At 35.7% G+C, this 17,169-nt stretch overlaps 1 protein-coding gene across 1 annotated transcript in view; it reads right to left on the bottom strand.

The window, feature by feature from the left end:
- Positions 1-3,804: 3,804 nt before the first annotated feature.
- The window catches only part of RNaseZ (ribonuclease Z), an 85,598-nt gene continuing 72,233 nt past the window's right edge, over positions 3,805-17,169 (bottom strand). Inside the window, exons 12-15 of the mRNA XM_089086292.1 lie at positions 14,961-15,103; positions 13,195-13,383; positions 10,321-10,544; positions 3,805-4,070 (exon numbers count right to left, since the gene is read on the bottom strand). Coding sequence (XP_088942418.1) covers positions 3,846-4,070; positions 10,321-10,544; positions 13,195-13,383; positions 14,961-15,103 — 781 coding nt within the window. The 3' untranslated portion in view covers positions 3,805-3,845. The remainder of the gene's footprint in view (positions 4,071-10,320; positions 10,545-13,194; positions 13,384-14,960; positions 15,104-17,169) is intronic.

Below are 17,169 nucleotides of genomic sequence, written 5' to 3' on the forward strand. Positions count from 1 at the left end.
CTGTCATGGTCTGAGGAGGTTTTAGATACTTTAATCATCTATCATATTCTAAGAGAGGTTGTTAGGTGTGCTTGCTGTGCATTCAACAGGCATATCTTTCTTGTTAAAAAATATTATTGCTGATTGGAACCAAAATATACAATCATAAAGGAGCTGCAAGAGCATTAGCAACAAGAACAGAAAATCTGCCAAATTCATCAGAGATACTTTAATTGTCAGTTTACTTATGTGCAAATATGTGATAACTGCACATCCCAAGAAAAGTACTTAAAGAATCAACGAAATTATAGCATACTGGTGCACTTTAATAGACCCGCACACTCCTATTTGCGTAACAGACTTTTTCCATGTTATTAATACAGTCTTATCTTCTTGTTACTTATGGCAAGATTCGAAAATGTTTTTTTTTTTTTTTTGCCGTTGGAACACAGCGGTTCCAACGGCTGTGTTCCAGCCACATGTCCCAAAACTAGGGGGTAATGAAGTTAGCAAATTGAGCCACCAAATTTTCAGCCAGACAAAAAGAATACTGTCAAAAAGAAATCCTATGGAGACACTAAACGGTCCTATTTATATTTATGATTCTATTTATAGTATTTCTAACAAACAGAAAAGAACATTAGCATTTTTCCTCCTTTGCCTTGTCATTTTTCGCCAGTTGTCATTGTCATGTCTCTTGTTCTCGAGTTTTTGCACTTAATCTTCGGTATTGTCCTCAGGCTGAACAAACTGCTTCCAATTTTATTGCTGCCAATAAGAAGTTGAAAAGGTGAGAAAACTTTAACCCTTTCACGACCAAGCCGTTATTTTTCGATCAAACTTGACGAAAAATATATGATTCCTGACCAGAACGACACGCTGATTTTGAGTATGCTGATAAAACCCTCCTAAAACGAGTAGGAAAAAATTTGTTCAAGGCGCGACTCCGTGGTCCCGCTAGGAAAAGCAACCAGATCAAATGCTTGATGAAGGGCCGAGAAGTGCCACTGAGCAAGTCATTTTGTTCTAAAAGAAAGAATTGTTTATTCAGAATGGAAGACTCTGATAAAAAGTGTTAATTACAACTCTGTCATTGACGATACTCATCATGCTCAGCAAAACAATTATTCCATTCATTGATGTAATTTGGAGCAAATCGAGAACGTTCTTGACTCAACTTGCTTTAGAGAACACATTTCATATCTTGAGCATATGGTCCACACCCCACATATGGTCACTATAATCGTTTACTACTTGAGGGTCTGCGATAACGGAGGTAGACCCATCTTAGTTCTTTCTCCTTACAGAGGCTACTTCTTTACCATGGTTGTTTGAGGCAGATAGAACAGTTTTGGAATCCATCCATTTATAAACACCAGTCGATCCAAAATATTTTAGTGGAAGCTCCTTCTTTTCCCTAAGTTGCTCTAGAAGGGAGATAGACGAAAAGAAGTTATCATAGATGACTAAATGCTTTTTTCCACTGAGACCTTCATTCATTTGTCGAACAACTCTACCGCCAAGTCTAAATCCTGAATCGTCCTTGAAAGCTTGGAGTTTACCTCTTTTTATCGGCCTTATTGGGTTATATTTCTTTAGTATAGAACGTCCTTTGAAGAGAATGATGAACCCGCCAACACTCAGGTAAGTTCCAGGCTTCGCTAACTGCTTGAAGCGGAAGTTTAGCAGGTCAATCATCGGTCCCAGCTTGAAAAGCCTGTCTTTCTCGCCAGTTGTCATGTTGTCTCTGACATGCAAGTTTCTTAGAATCTCTTATGAATTTTCTCGACATCTTTGACGATACAAAAGGGACACTCGAGTCAGGATCAGAAACCCAGAAATTTCTCATGCTTGGAAGTTGATGGTACAACATTAACAGATTTATAGAGAGAGAGAGATATTTCTAGAGAGAGAGCCTGAAGGGTTTTACATAATGGGACTGTTAAGTACCGTCGGTCACGAAAGAATTAAACTGGACGACAATCAAAGGCCATTGACCTAATTCTAAATACAATGTTTTTTTTTATGACAATGTACATCTTGCAACATGAGCTCAGAGCAAAGAAAAACACGAAAATCGACGACCTCATTACATGCAGTTTCCTCTCAATTTCCTCTTCTACTAATCGGGTAGGTCGTCCTTGTAATATTTGGCATAAAGCAGGCTAATTTACGGGGGAGATAACGGCATAAATAGTCGGAAAAGAAGCTCTCTAATATTCTATTCTAATAAATTTTAAGAAACACGCTTTTTAGTTATAAAATTATTTTTAAAATCTATAGGTTCCAGAATCAATATTGTAAATGGTATTTAGTATATATCTCACACAGTGGTGGAACCTTATAAAAACCGAGTCACAGGGAGTTAGGCAGTGGCATCACTCAAATATGACGTGATTCCCCAAAAAAGTGACTTTTTACAAGATACGGGCGTCCTGTTAGAAATACGTGTGTTATATCATCTTGTGAATGAGGATATAGTTTAGTCAAAAATTCTTTTTTTTTAATATTAGACTTTGTTCCTTACAAAAGACACTATGTGTATCGATTTCCTTTCAATTAAGGCAAAAAAGAAATAAAATGAGACAAATCACTGTTTCCCCTGCAAAATGTAATTTTCCTTGTTGCTCAAGATGGGAGACTGTAACCTTGCTACGCACAGTTTTCGACTGCGGAGATTCCAGTGCTGCAGTCTTCATTACGGTCTGACAACTTTTTAGTGGGAGGGGCGCGGGGTGTTGAGATGTTTCGGGCTATTTTTCGAGATTCCCATAAATCTTACGTAAACTTCAGTCTATTTTGCATCCCTCGTTTTCACCTATATTCACAGATTCTCAAGAAAAAATGTGTTCTATCTTATCTGAGTTCACTTATCGCTTTCTACTTTTGACACAGTCGGCGGAACTGAGTCTGATCCTGGAATTTTATTTGAGTTTTCTTTTCCGTAGGACAGGAATGGATGGACAGGAATGGGTACTTTTGGTAGAGGGAAGGAAGTTTGGACAGCAACGTAATCTACATCAATCAGTGGAAAACTACTTTTCATAGAAATTCCAGGCGCTACCGAATGAGCATCCTCAACGATATTGCACATGATGCCTTGGGTTGAACATAAGAGTAAACCTTGTAATTCCTTGGTAATGCCAACTTGTTTCGTTAAAATCATTCCTATCATCTTTCTTATAACGGGGTTTGATTAAAGTTTCTCTAAAATTATAGCATCTTCCAATATAATCTCCAATATTTTGTAGATTTTTTTTTTTAGAATAAATAGCATCTACAATATTTTCTCATTTGGCTCGCATGAAAGTGATGTTGAGCTTTCTGTGGTATTGAGGTTTTCAGCTTTTTCTATTGAGCTCTCGATACATCTTATTTGACTCTAATTCAAGCGATATTGAGCTTTCTGTGATGTCAAGCTTTTTTGTTGAGTTTTTCAGTTTTTTCATCTTTTTCTGTTAAGCTTTCGACACATCTCATTTGGCTTGCATTAAACTGCCGTAAAGCTTTCTGTGATGTTGGGATTTTCTGTTAAGCTTTTCAGCTTTTTCTAATGTGTTCTCGAAACATCTCATTCAGATCGCATTAAAGTCATGTTGAGCTTTCTGTGATGTTGAGCTTTTCAGTTTTTTCATCTTTTTCTGTCGAGCTTTCGATACATGTCATTTGGCTTGCATTAAAGTCATGTTGAGCTTTCTGTGATGTAAGATTTTTAGTTTTTTCAGCTTTTTCTGCTGAACTCTCGGGCTTTTCAATTAAGAAATAAGCTCGAATGATCTAAAACTTTTTATGAAAAAACAACAACCAAAAACACAATGGTTTGGTGAAACAGAAAATATAATTATAACTATAAAAAAGGAAAATTCTCAAAAACTGTCCTGGTTCTTGGGATTCAATTTATCATCCCAATGTTCTGGAAATCCAGTTTTCGTCTTCATTGTTTTTTCTAATTCTTGAATTTTCTCACTCATCAGCTCTTTGCTTTTCAACTTTTTCGCAGTTTTCTCCTCCATACCTTTGTAGTACTCATGATATACGAGTTTTAAAGGTGGTACAAATAGGTGGAGCTTAGGCAAATCTTTTGGACAAACCTAAAAAAATAAAACCGTCAATACACATAAATTCCTAGACCTGCTAAAGTTGCTTCAGGAAAACTTTCAAGTAGCTGTCTGGTAGTTGGCTCCAGTGGCATTTACATTGTCCATCAGACTTTGAAATTGACAAAGAAATTTAAACTGTTAAGGACAATCTGGTAATCCTAAGATTGCCAAAGTTTGGGTTTGCCAATTGCCAACAGACTGCCTAGGATTGGCTTTACCAATTGCCTAGGATCGTCCATCCTAGAATTACCAATTCTATCATCTGATTTCAATTTGGGTCGTTGAATCAATAATTACGATCTGATCAGCATCGAATCGACAGATTTTCAGAATATAAAACTGGAATATCAGAATACACGGAAATCAAATTTTAAGGGAATGCAAAACGAAAACTCTAAAAACGTTGACATAAAAACAATATACACTACCAATTAAGCCATTCATTACAATTGGTAAGCAGTGTCGGTCTTTGGGGTCCGGGTCCCGAACCTACCAGGGCCCCGCGCAAACAGGGCCAAATATGTTACGAATAACAATCACGTGAGTGATTTTGTGACTTTGCGAGGGGCCTCACAGAAAAAAGCTGTGGAATGTCCGGCTAAGGTTTTCAGATGTGGGGCCTACCTTTATGTGGAGCGGGGCCAGCGGTTGTAAAACTGTCAAAACTCCCTAAAACTGTAAAAAAAAAAAAAAACCTTTTTTGGGCCTTTTGGCCCTGATTATCAGATAAATGTCCTTTTCTTTTGTTTTCAGTTTCAAAAAGGCCCTTGTCAAAGGTCCCACGCAGTGGCGGCTTCACCAGGCTCCGCACACCAGTAAGGCCGGCTCTGTTGGTAAGTGCTTGTGCCCTGGTTAGAAATAGAATAATGATAATTAGTGATAACTAAAGCAAACTTTTAGGTTTAGTGATTATGCCAAAATATTCTCTTAATAAGCAAAGTGACTACTGGATGATGGATAATTCTTTCTACAAGTGTTTACCAGTTGGGATGAGGGGCCCCAATTATTTATCAGATAAGTGTTCTTTTATTTTTTTTGATAATTTATTCTTGACCCTGAAGCTTATTCCTTGGGGAATTTTACGGCGTTCAACGATTTGCAAATGAGCTAAGGTTGAAAATCTACCACCGGTGGCTCACTCGGCTGGCTAGAGGGCGGTTTCCTACCGTGTAAAGATTTCGAGTCTAAAAGGTATATACTCCTTATTGAATTGGCGGGCTGTTTTACCTCGTGGCAGCTGCCATTCTCAAGTTGTCACGTCACCGTAGGGGGCACGCTCCTTGTAAATGCCAGAAGAAGATTCTGGCTTCAGTTTTTCAGTTCTATGTTGTGATTCAAACTTAAAAGTAAGTTTTTCTGATTGCATTCTGACGTTTTTTCTTATTAGAGCTAGAAAAATGAGCAAGTAGAGCCAGAGTATAGGCCAGAGCGTTGGAGAAATGAGATTTATAGCTGATTTATTTTTCTGGGAGCATTAACCTCCTACATCTTGAGGAAGAAGGTACCCAAAACACAAAATTGTGGAGTAATGAGGTGTTTGCCTACCAGCATGCTTTACACGTTCAGTTATAAACAGAAACAACAGGTAAAACAATAGGGATTTAACCTAAGACAGTGAAATCTGTTTAAACTTTAAATGAATATTTCGGCTCTTTATCCAAGGGCCGTCCTCAGCAAAGCACGTTTTAATAAAATAAGACTTCAATGAAACACGATCTTCAAAACTGAAATCAAAATTAAAACAGCCCCATAATCATTAATTCAACGTAGTTCAACCAGGCCTGAAGAAAAAACAATACGAAACAAGGCAATTCATTCAGGTTAACTCAAATCAAGAATATATTTTTAATGCGATTCTTGTTTTTGTTTAAACAGCTAATCTAAAAGGTTTTTATATAACAGGTTCATTGGTATTGGCAATTGGTTTTATAATATAATTTGTAAAATCATTGTTAAATAAAATTTGTACATAAAGAATTGAGTGAGTACTTCCCCAAATACTTATTTAAAAAAGTATTTTTATTTAGCTTAAGTTTAATTTCTGTTACCTCACGAAAAACTTGTTGAACACCCTATTTAAACTAATGAAGTTTGCTAATTATTTACGTTTGGTTATATCGCGGCGTATGGCCTTTTCCAAAGCGACTCAAAGTAAGGTGGCTACTGGATTGCATTCGATTAAGGCAGTATCAGTTCAAAGCAATTTTAAGTGTAAGTTTTCTCAAGGACAGTTGTCTAGGCTGTACAAGTAGCCTACGGTCGCAATCTCGATATATATTCTCATTAGGACAGGAGTACACGCCTCAGAAATACTGTTTACTAAGGCACAACAATATCTAACCGTCTTTAGAAGGAATATCAAATATAATCCCTATCAGAGTTACGGTGATGAGAATAACGTATCTCCTAATTTTCTATTTATCTTGTACCTTTTAAGTTTTTCTTGTTAAAATTACAGAATAGCGACTCTCCAGAAGGAGATATACTGAAACAAAAATAGATGCATTTTTAGATTTCTAATTGTATGCTCTTTTTTTGGTTAAAGTTGCATCTGACACATTTCATCCCCAGCCTTGATCATACTGAAAACCTTAAACAGAAAACTTGTTGCCAACAAAATCTAAAAGAAAGCTTTATCCATCTAACAATCGGCAAGTGCAGCAACTTACCGAAAACTCTCCCCCCCCCCCGAAAAAATGGTGTATTATTACTTTCCTGAATTTAAAAATTTCTCTAATTAAAGTCAAAATTCAAAAACACAACTGCCATAGAATCTAAAAGTACTTTTATCTTTTTCAATACTTATATCTAGTACTTCCATCTTATAGTCCTTCTACCATAAAACCAATACCGTATATCAATGATCAGCATGTTATAGTATCTTACATTTATAAACATAGAGGGTTAAAGGAGCTGACACACCCCCGCGAAGGCCCAGTTGACTTGACCCTAAAAGTTCCCGGTCATTCATCACCTCATGAAATATTTTCAATAGCTATTACAATGGTCACCCCTGTATTCATTCAGTACTTCACACATCTATGCTCTAATGAGAAAAAATAAAAAATCAAAAGAAAGCAAGACCAAAAGAAAAATTTGAACCAAAATTTTCTAAGCTAAACATTTTCTGCTCTATGCGCAGGCATCCTGAAACATTGGGTCTGTAGCATTTGCCACTTCTAATCCTGCACCAAGGAAACAAATCTTCCATGCAGAGAATTGTCTGACAAAAAGAAACAAGTCGACTATTTCGTTTCTACTATTTCAATAAAGTGTCTGACTAGACGCTTCAAATACACGTTAAGAAAGAATAGATTCTCGTTAAGATTGAATAAAACAGGATATTATGCAAATGGTAGATGGAGCCCGTATTTCCCTGGAGTTTATATTCAGGGTCAGTTGGTTTCGAACCATTACAAGGGAGAAAAAGCGCTCACTCCCATTTAACTACATCATGTGTGATAGTCAGTTCCGTGATTGGAAATCCAGAAATAAGACAAACGGTATACCCTGTTCCCAATAGACTTTTATGAGAGGAAGAAAAGATTAACGGTTGGATGTAAAATCTTTCCTTCAAATTTGCAATCTTTTTGTAAGTATTTGTGATTCTTAAGAATTCATTGAGGCTTTTGCCTTTTTAAAAGTTTTAGACAATTGTGTAATATAAACTGAAGTGAATTTGGGGAAGATGAATGATTTGCCAGATCCCCAAGGGGGGTCAGGGACAATTTGTGCCAATAAGTCCTCGTTATAATGGCAAGCCAGTGATGATGAATTGGGCTTAGCCTTTCCAGCCGGGTCCTGGAGAGTATGTACCTCCACCAATAGGTTGGCATAATCAACATCAGCGTCAACCTTCCCATAGCCATGCCTATGCTTGAACTCTGTGATCAAAACTCTGTGATCCAACAAAACTCTGTGATCCAACAAAGAGCAAAACTCTGTGATCCAACAAGAACCAGTACATAATCACCAATGTTACACTGTGACTGCAGCTAATAGATTTACACCATTAAGCACAGAGCAATTTTCACCATTGCCATAAGAAAGTGATGATAAGATGAGGGCAGTTGGAAACCCATATGATGTTATAGGAATCAAGAGACAACAGGCTGGGTTAAATTTAGAATTTTGGCCGTAAGAGAAGAGATCTTTCCGCAGATAGTGATAAGTCCTTTTTCCTTCAGACAAAAAGATAGAACATTGATAAGCCATCCAAAAGAAAGATTGTAAATGTGAATCTTCCCTCAGCAGAATAATTTATGACTAAGGTTGAAATAGAAGTGATTAATACAGGGGAAGTTCTGCCGTTTGACTTTGATTTGATGAAAATATTCAAATATTCAAAAATATAAAATATTCAATATTCATATCATGGTAACATGAAAGTGCTCCTTGTGAGAGGATTTGTGAAGGGAGTTCCTCTTAACCTGACAACAGAAGATATAATGGACTGTCTACAAAGTGTAATGGTTGCACGTGAAGTAGTAAGGCGGAAAAGTTTCAACCGAGACAATAAAACTAGCATAAAGTTTTGCAATAATAGTGATATTTGAAAATGACACGTTACCTCCCAACATTTGGTGCTGTGTGAGGAAAAGAGAAGCTCATGTTTAACATCGTAGAACCATGCAGTATCACTAATGTCTGAAATATGACCTGCAAAAGGAGTTCAGAGCCAAGGAACGTTCTTCAGATAGACATTTATCAGATAGATGTCCTTCGAAAAGTGATGTCTCGCCAGACAGACCAAGGGCATATTTGTGTGCTAATTGTAGAGGAAATCATGCCTCTACATCATTTGCTTGTCCTTTGAGGAAACAAAATTGTGAAATACTTCAAGCGGTAGAAACTTACCAAATGGGATACAGGATGGCTCAAGTACCATATAAGAGCTATGCAGATGCAGCTAAAGGATGAATTTGCAAAGATTAGCACCAAACATACCTGCATCAGCTGACATTGTTAAACAAATAAGAAAAGTTACAAAACAAGAAAATGCAGAAAAAATGGTAATAGGTTTACTCCCCAAAGCAGAATTAATGAAAATGACCAGCATATCACTATCAGATCGAATTGAAAGACTTTGCAGATTAGTAGAAGGTTTAGAGTCAGGGTGTCTTAATCAGCAAAAAATCGCAAGTGTTTGTAAGCTGAATGGGATACTTGAAAATGTCCAAAATTAACCTTAAAATTTTATCATGGAATGCCCAGTGAGTCATGAAAAAGAAGAGAGACTTTATTATAGAATATTGTCAGGAAAATAAGATCGATCTAATATACATACAAGAGACATGGTTGCAACCATATATAAATTTGACTCTTAAAGGATATAGTGTGATAAGAAAAGAAAGGGGAGAAGGCAAAGAAGGTGGAGTGCATATTTGTGTGAAAAAGCCTTTACATTTTATTGAGTGGGAAATTGACCTGCAGGATTCCCAAGACTATAAAGTTGAAATTACTGGTCGTAGTGTATTTAAAAAAGATGGGTCAACAATTAAAATTGTAAATGTGTACATTGCAAATAGAAACAACAGTGACATATATTAATGACCAATCACAGAGAATTCCTGCTAATGAAGAACTGATTATAACGGGTGATTTTAATGCACACAGCAACGTTTGGTCCAAATGTGACCTTGTAAAGTCATCTGGAAGGAGTATGGAGGAATTTTTGTTAAAATCCTAAATTTGCCTCGCCACTTCCAAAGGAACCCGTAAAAATTATCTTACTGTTAGTCACACAACAAATAACTTAACATATTTTACTAGCTCTATCTTAGCCACAAGGAGTACTGTTGTAATTCCAGAGCATACACTCCTTTTTAGTGAGTATTCCCCTATTTTTATTAAAATTGATGACCTTAATGTCAGCGGTTATTATTGGGCCGCATCGCTCCTTACTTACAGTTCGTTTCCACGAACTGTTTGAAAAGCTACTTAGCCTTTCTTTTTTCTTTAATATGACAGCCATGGTCTAATGATTCAATCTTCGGGTTTTTCTTAACGTAAGAGTATCCAAATTATGTAAATTTTAACGTATTTTACTAACCTAAATTGTTTGAAGAAAGGAATCACCTTGCATTTTTTTGTAAGCATTCTTCTCTTGCTGTCTTCATCCCGTATTTCTCCCATTTTTATAAAGCATTAAGGATCACCTTTCCCTTGTATTCCCTTTCCTTCAATATCATGCTCGATTGTCATCTGTAAAGACAACCAAAAGCCTTAACGTAAAACTTACAGTCATATTATCAAATGCAATTCCAACATGTTCGTCCATAGTGTCTTCAATTATAGGCAGCTTAGCGTATCTCTGACTGAAATGTGTAAGAAGGGTGTATTTGGCCTTCATTTGCTTGCCAACAGCAATGGCTTGCGACGTGGTGCTGTGCTGCTTCACTCTGGCCTCTTCTTCCAGATCATCTTCCATAGTACTTTCGTGAATTAGTATGTCACTTCCTTTGCCTGAACAAAAAGTTGCAAAAGGATGAAAAATATCGTGTTTCTAAAAAGTTTTTTTTATCAGCATTGGCACGCACCAAGAACAATTTGAAGGGTATTTAGAATAAAAATAACATTTTTCAAAAAATATCTTGAAGGTGCGCTTTATTATCAAATAGATATATTCAATTTTTTAAGGCGCAAAGTAAGGATTTACAAGATATTCTTTCTTCTTGATCTTGCAGTAAGTCTAGTCATTATGAACCAGACTTGGGATCTGAAATTCAGATTTTATGAGGGTATTTTTCTGGAAGAAGATCACCCCTTCTCCCTCTAAAGGATTTCGGTGATCAATAGTATTTTCGTATTTCGATACTGTTTTCGTATGTGTTTCAACTTTTTTCGGGTTGTATAATCGTTATCGGTTTTTGCTATTCATTTGAAGCTTTTAACCATTTGTTCTCATCACTATCACGGAGTGAGAGTTAGTTCAGATGCTTGGGGAAAACGCATGGGATTTCCTATAGGGAAAATAGGGAGAATGTTCACAGGTATCCGAACTGAAAATATTGGCAAAATATTCAAACATCAGAAATCATGACTGAAGATACAGACTTGGAAGTTGCTTTTTTTTTAGCTAAGTCGACTTTTCTTGTAGTCTGAACTTGAAGCATCATACATAAGTTGATAATTATGTACAAAAGCAATCAAATTGGGTATTTTATGACAATAGACATATTTTTAAATTTCAAAAATACCGCCACAAATTCCCAATCACTTCAGCCCTTCGTACGGAAAAGCTAGAAAAAAAATCCAAACCATACTCCGAAGGGTAATTACGAAACTCCCTATCGAAATTCCCATAGGGAGAATGGGAATTCCCAAACGTCTGAACTAACTCTGACTTGTAAGCAAAATTGTACGGAATACTTAAAAAAGAGGGAATGGGTTTAGATGCTTCAGTTAAACGCACACTACTGAGTGTATTTAACACTTACGTTATTTATGTGTAATACTTATGGTATTTAGAGGCAAATAAAAAGTCATTTCTAGAGTCAAATTCTCCTTGCTATCGAATAAATCTGGAACAAATGATACGTTTTATATTTAGGATTCAAGCAGAGACGGCGTATTTGGAGACAACCTTTAAGGAATGTACCATCATTTTATTTCAAGAGAAAAAATTTAAGGAGTTGAAAACAGGAGCCTTTGATCGAAAAAAAAAGTGTTGCTCCCACTACCCACTACACTTTTGTGGGTAGAGCCGACCTAAGTATGCAGAAACACTTGACGTTGCCTATCCAACGAAAATCTAACTTAGAGCACAAAAACCATGTCAAAGGTTTTGTTGTCAAAAGTATACAAAGCTACATATTAGAGGGTAAAATGATTTAGAAAGGATCAGGTGCAGTGGCACTAATTGGGGGCGGGGGAGGGGGACATTTGACTCCTCTTTGTTTTTTTTTGTGAAATAAACATCTTGTCTTGCCCACCCCAATTCCGAAAATAATTTTTTTTTGTATCTTTGTTGAAAAATGTCCTTTTCTGTTATTTTCACTGTAAATAATGGAAAAGACAAGATTGCCCTCCCCCTAGATTTGAAAAATACACTATTTTAGCCAAATAGTTTTTAGAAAATGTTTCTTCGATTTCTCCTCTTGTAAATATACAACAGTTTTTTACATGTTGTGTATAGATTTATTTTTCACATCATAGCTTCTCTTAAAGCAATGATTTTGATTAAATTTCGATAATCTAGGATAATAAGTGGAACTGCAAAAAAATAGTTACGACCGGGGGGCGGGGGCGGGGGATTGTTATCTTTGAGTGGTTTTCCATAACACACACACACACACACAATCTAAATTACACGCAAAAACATCTCTTACATAAGCAGGGGATGTGACGGAAAAATTTATAAGGTCAGTCTGAAGGCCCTCTTGGAATACTGAAAAAAAAATCCAACACCTAAGGCTCCTTTCTCTTGCTAAGGGTAGTTTCTATAACTTCCACTTTTGGTCGGACTGGTATGCACCTATAAGCGCATTTAAACAGCTTTGTAGACGCTAGAACCAAAAAGTTCTATGGGACCTAGTTCAAAGATCTATACTCTATAAACGTATCTTACTGGTTATAGCTCGTAATTAGTCGCTATAATTATTTAATTAGCGGTAATTAGTAAACAGTTGCTACAATTATTTGAATCATCTATATCAACAATGTTTGACTCTACCTTTCTTCGATCAAATTCAATTACCATGATTAACTATAATCTACACATTCATCAAAAATGGCATTACAAAAACTGCTATCTTCACATTATTGAAAACAAATTCAGATACACTCTTTAGTTTTTCTGATTTCTCCAATGGTTTTTCTGAATTTTGTAACCCAGAGCTCAGAAACTGCATTCCTTAATTAAAGCTTCAAAATTACTTTTCAACGCTTGTGAGTACTAGAAAAAGAATTAAATCATTATGCAAAAACGGTTTACGGTTTCACGGAACCGGTATTATCGAACCATTAAAATTCTGACTTTATTTTTAAATCAGGCGATAAAAACTTTATCAAAACCATATATTCTGTGCTTTATTTTTTCCTGAACAAAAAGAATTCTGTTCCTTGACGTTATCCAAAACTCCTTTTTTTATAGGAAAGAGAATATCAGACTTACCAACTTCAATAAGTTCAGGCGAAAACATGGTATCTCCCGAGAAGGTAATTTTCCACCCGTTTTCATGAGATAATGTGATACCAAATGCCAGAAAACAATGCTTCACATATGCGGTGGCAACATCCAAATTCAAGCTTTTCTTCAGTTTCAAATAAGAAGGTTGATTTTTGGCCTCTCTTTCATTATACCCTATGAAATAGAAAACAATTGAAGTAGGATTTCACTTTAATTCCTTTTTAAAGAAGTTTCCTGTTTCCATGAGGGAGGTGGAAGTTATGAAAAATATCCTCTCCTCACTTTTTCAATCTTAAATATTTCAAAAACGTTAGTGTAAGGAGGGATACTTTTTGGAGGATTGATCCCCTAAGACTTGTTATCAGTTTATTTTGGAAAAAGGTTAGATTTAAGTTACTTATACTGTTTTTGCTTGATTTTTTTTTCTCTTGACCGGACATTTAACCAGAACAATTTTATACGTGTCTCATTTGAAGGTTTTTTCGTTAGGGGAAATCGATAATAATTACGATGCATAACTCAACAACGTAATTTTATTTCCATATATTGCCCATGAAAGAAACTCAAGTGGTCTTTCACGAAGCACTGAAATTTAATTTTCCCTCCCAATAACTGCCACGTACTCAGCTTAAAAAAGTGCCAGAAACGTCTTTTGTCTTTGGGCAGAACCAAAAATGCCTTGGTTTTACTCAAAGTGATCTTTCCGAATTCATGCCTTTATTCCGAATTCATATAGATTGTAAAATGGCAACGTTTTCATAGTCCCACTAATGTTAGCTAGACTCCAATGATTTAAAGCTCTAGTTACTGACTTTGCGAACGTAATCCGACAGAATCAGCCTTAAGAACGTGTTCCTGGTTGGTTGTGAACTTGGACTTCTTTTTACGATTTTGATCGTTAGTTTTTTACGAATTCACTGTTTTTTTTATGATATTGATAAGTTTATTTATCCTATGAATTGACTCACAGGACTAATAATTTATGACAGGTTTTTATTGCAACAACCTAATAATTTCAAAGACAGGAGATAACTTCTATACTTTATATAGCTTTAGCTATAAAAAAATCTTCAAGTCAATGATAAAATACAGAAGCATTATAGGCGTGTTTTATATATCTACGGATTTTCAATTGACTTTCATACCTTTACACAGGGATAGAGTAAGTGAGGATCCTCCTCAGCCCAAGTTTGGTTTAATGACCCCCCCTCCCTCTAAACAAATTAGTAAATAAAGAACTAAACATGCACCATTTAGCATTTCAGACCCCAGCTCTAAAATTCTGGGTGTGTGTTCTAATTGAATAATTGTTTTCGAAATGAAAATGAATATAAATACATATACTAGTAAAATAAATGAATGAATTATACGACTTTAAATAAATAAATGCATAAGCTAGTACTAATTTTATGGTGGGGTCATCTAGACTTTCCCAAAACCATATGTTTCCAAAGTATGGTCCTTAGTGACCCTAATGATTCCCCGGGAAGAGCTGTGATGAACATAGGTCAACTAGGGTAACACAAATATAGAAGAGATAAGGGTATATATCGAATTTTTTTAAATAAATCGAACATTTCCTATGTAAAACAAACACTTAATTAAAGTTTCGCCCATAGATGTCCTATGAAAGAAAAATTAACCCTTGTAGCTCCCCCCTAATGAAAATCGGAATCTCAAATTACTGACAAAATTTTTTTTAAATTGATTTGACTTTGTTACAAAGAGTTTTATTATTAATTTAAACTTACGTTCATAATGGGGTTGGATTTTCTCCGACCATATCACATCATAATCATCTTCTATACGATGGAATCTGTCATTAAATCTTAATAGCCATCGTTCTAAGTTCACTGGTAAAATTAGGACTAGAGACTCGAAGTTTCTTCCAAGCCTAAAACAAAGAGTAAGCAAATTTTGAACAAATTCAAACACGTTTGTTCAAAACAGAGATCCCATGAGTCTGATGAAATGTTTTCGGTTCAAAATTCAATTATCATTACAGTAAAATGATAAGGTTCGGTATGCGAGCGATAGCAGCGACACGTCTTTAGTCTTGACATCCTTTATTTTTAAAATATTTGAAGTTTTCCTTAAAGGACTCCAAAAATGGCATTCTGTAGGTTACTTCTTTTGAGTGGAAAAAAAAGGAAGAAGAAAAACACGGAGAAAAAAAGAGACGCATCGCTGCTTCCCATGTGAAAAATTGTTTTTTTTTTTTTTGGTTTTGTCAAGAAGGGAGGATGTAATTATCTCCTATGAGGTTTTCGATTATTGTTTATCAAAGTCTGTTGTATTTTCTGGGAGTAAGTCTAAGAGTCTTGGTGTACGTTCTAAATGGTTTTATAAGCCTGATTGGAATGATGCGAATTTTTCTGTTTATCTTATAACATTGGCTTCACTTCTAAGTACGATTTATGTTCCTTATCAGCTTTTGCAGTGTAGTCAGAATTTTATTTATGCTAAATATGAAATAGACCGATATTATCATTCTATCCTTTCTGCTATGAAAGAAGCTGAAAAAATTTCTGTCCCAGTAAAGCGAATCCGAAAGAATACTCAAAAGTCTCTTTGGTCACTAGACCCTAACCTTAAGGCCTGTAAAAATAAAGCTAAATTTTGGCTAAAAATTTGGACAGATTGTGGTTGGCCTAGGTCTGGTAATGTTTTTCTTATTAAACAGAAAACTAAATTAGAATTTAAGAAGTATCTAAAAAGTGTCCGATACCGAGGGCTTGATTTTCCATCTTCGCCTAAAGATTGGATTAAAGTAATTAATTCAAGTAAAACAGACGATTCTGATGTAAGTAGTAATGCTATTCCACCAAGTTCTTGGCATGCATATTATTCGAAGATTTTCTCCGTTTTGAATTATTCTGTTCGTAGAAAGTTTGGTGAAGCGTTTGTTAAAATTGTCCCTATATTTCTAAGTCAGCGCTTTGTTTTGCCTATATCGCGTTGTGAAGTTTTGAACGCTTTGAATCATCTTCAGTCGAAATCAATTGATGCTGAGGGTATCTCTAAAATGCATCTAACTCCCCAATGTGCTGAACTTGTGTCACATCTTGCGCTTTTGTTTCAAATGTGCTAGGCATCTTCTGTCGTCCCGGAAAACTTTTTGTGTGGCAGCGTGACTTCAATTTTAAAAAGAGGTAAACCGCCAAAAGATTGCTCTTCTTACCGTCTAGTTTCTGTTTCTTGCAATATTAGCAAGGTCTTCGAGTATATTCTTTTACCTAATTTAACTCGAAATATTTCTTTCTTTGATGAAAATCCACTTGGTTTCAGACCTGGTGTGGGGTGCCAACATGCTCATCGTGTCCTTTCTTCTACTCTACTTTCTAATTCTTCTAAGGGTAAAGGCGTATATTTCTGTGCGCTTGATCTTTCAAAGGCTTTTGATTCTGTTGTTCATAACCAGCTTTTCTTTTCTTTGGCTTTTTCTGGTGTTAATTTTTCGGTTATTTACCTTCTACTGTTTCGGTATTCTAATTCTTACCTCCGCCTGAAATCTTCTCCAGAAACAACTATTAAAGTGCTTCGTGGTGTTAGGCAGGGAGGTGTTTTATCACCAACCCTTTTCAAAATTCGTATTTCTACTGTTCTGGAAAAGATCTCAGGCACTTATTTTTCTGGTTCTACTGATATTTCTTACATTGCCTATGCTGATGACATTCTGTTGATTAGTCGTACCAAGTCTGCTCTTTATGCGATGATTTCCTTAGTTTCTCAGCCTGTCCTAAATATTGGTCTATCCCTGAATCTTGACAAGGGTGAATTCTTATCTTATAATCTGTCTTCGTCTACTCCTCTGGTATGTAATGAATTTTCTGTACTTTCTGTCTCTTCCTTTCGGTGGCTTGGTATTACTGTTTCTAATTCTCTAGCTCACTTTCGTAAACAGATTATTGCTGATTCAGTAAGAAAAATTCAGTTCAGTTATTCAAAAATTGTAGCAAA

The sequence above is a fragment of the Artemia sp. Qi Xiang Cuo genome, chromosome 3, assembly GCF_049724085.1.
Source record: "Artemia sp. Qi Xiang Cuo chromosome 3, ASM4972408v1, whole genome shotgun sequence".
Lineage (NCBI taxonomy): Eukaryota > Metazoa > Arthropoda > Branchiopoda > Anostraca > Artemiidae > Artemia > Artemia sp. Qi Xiang Cuo.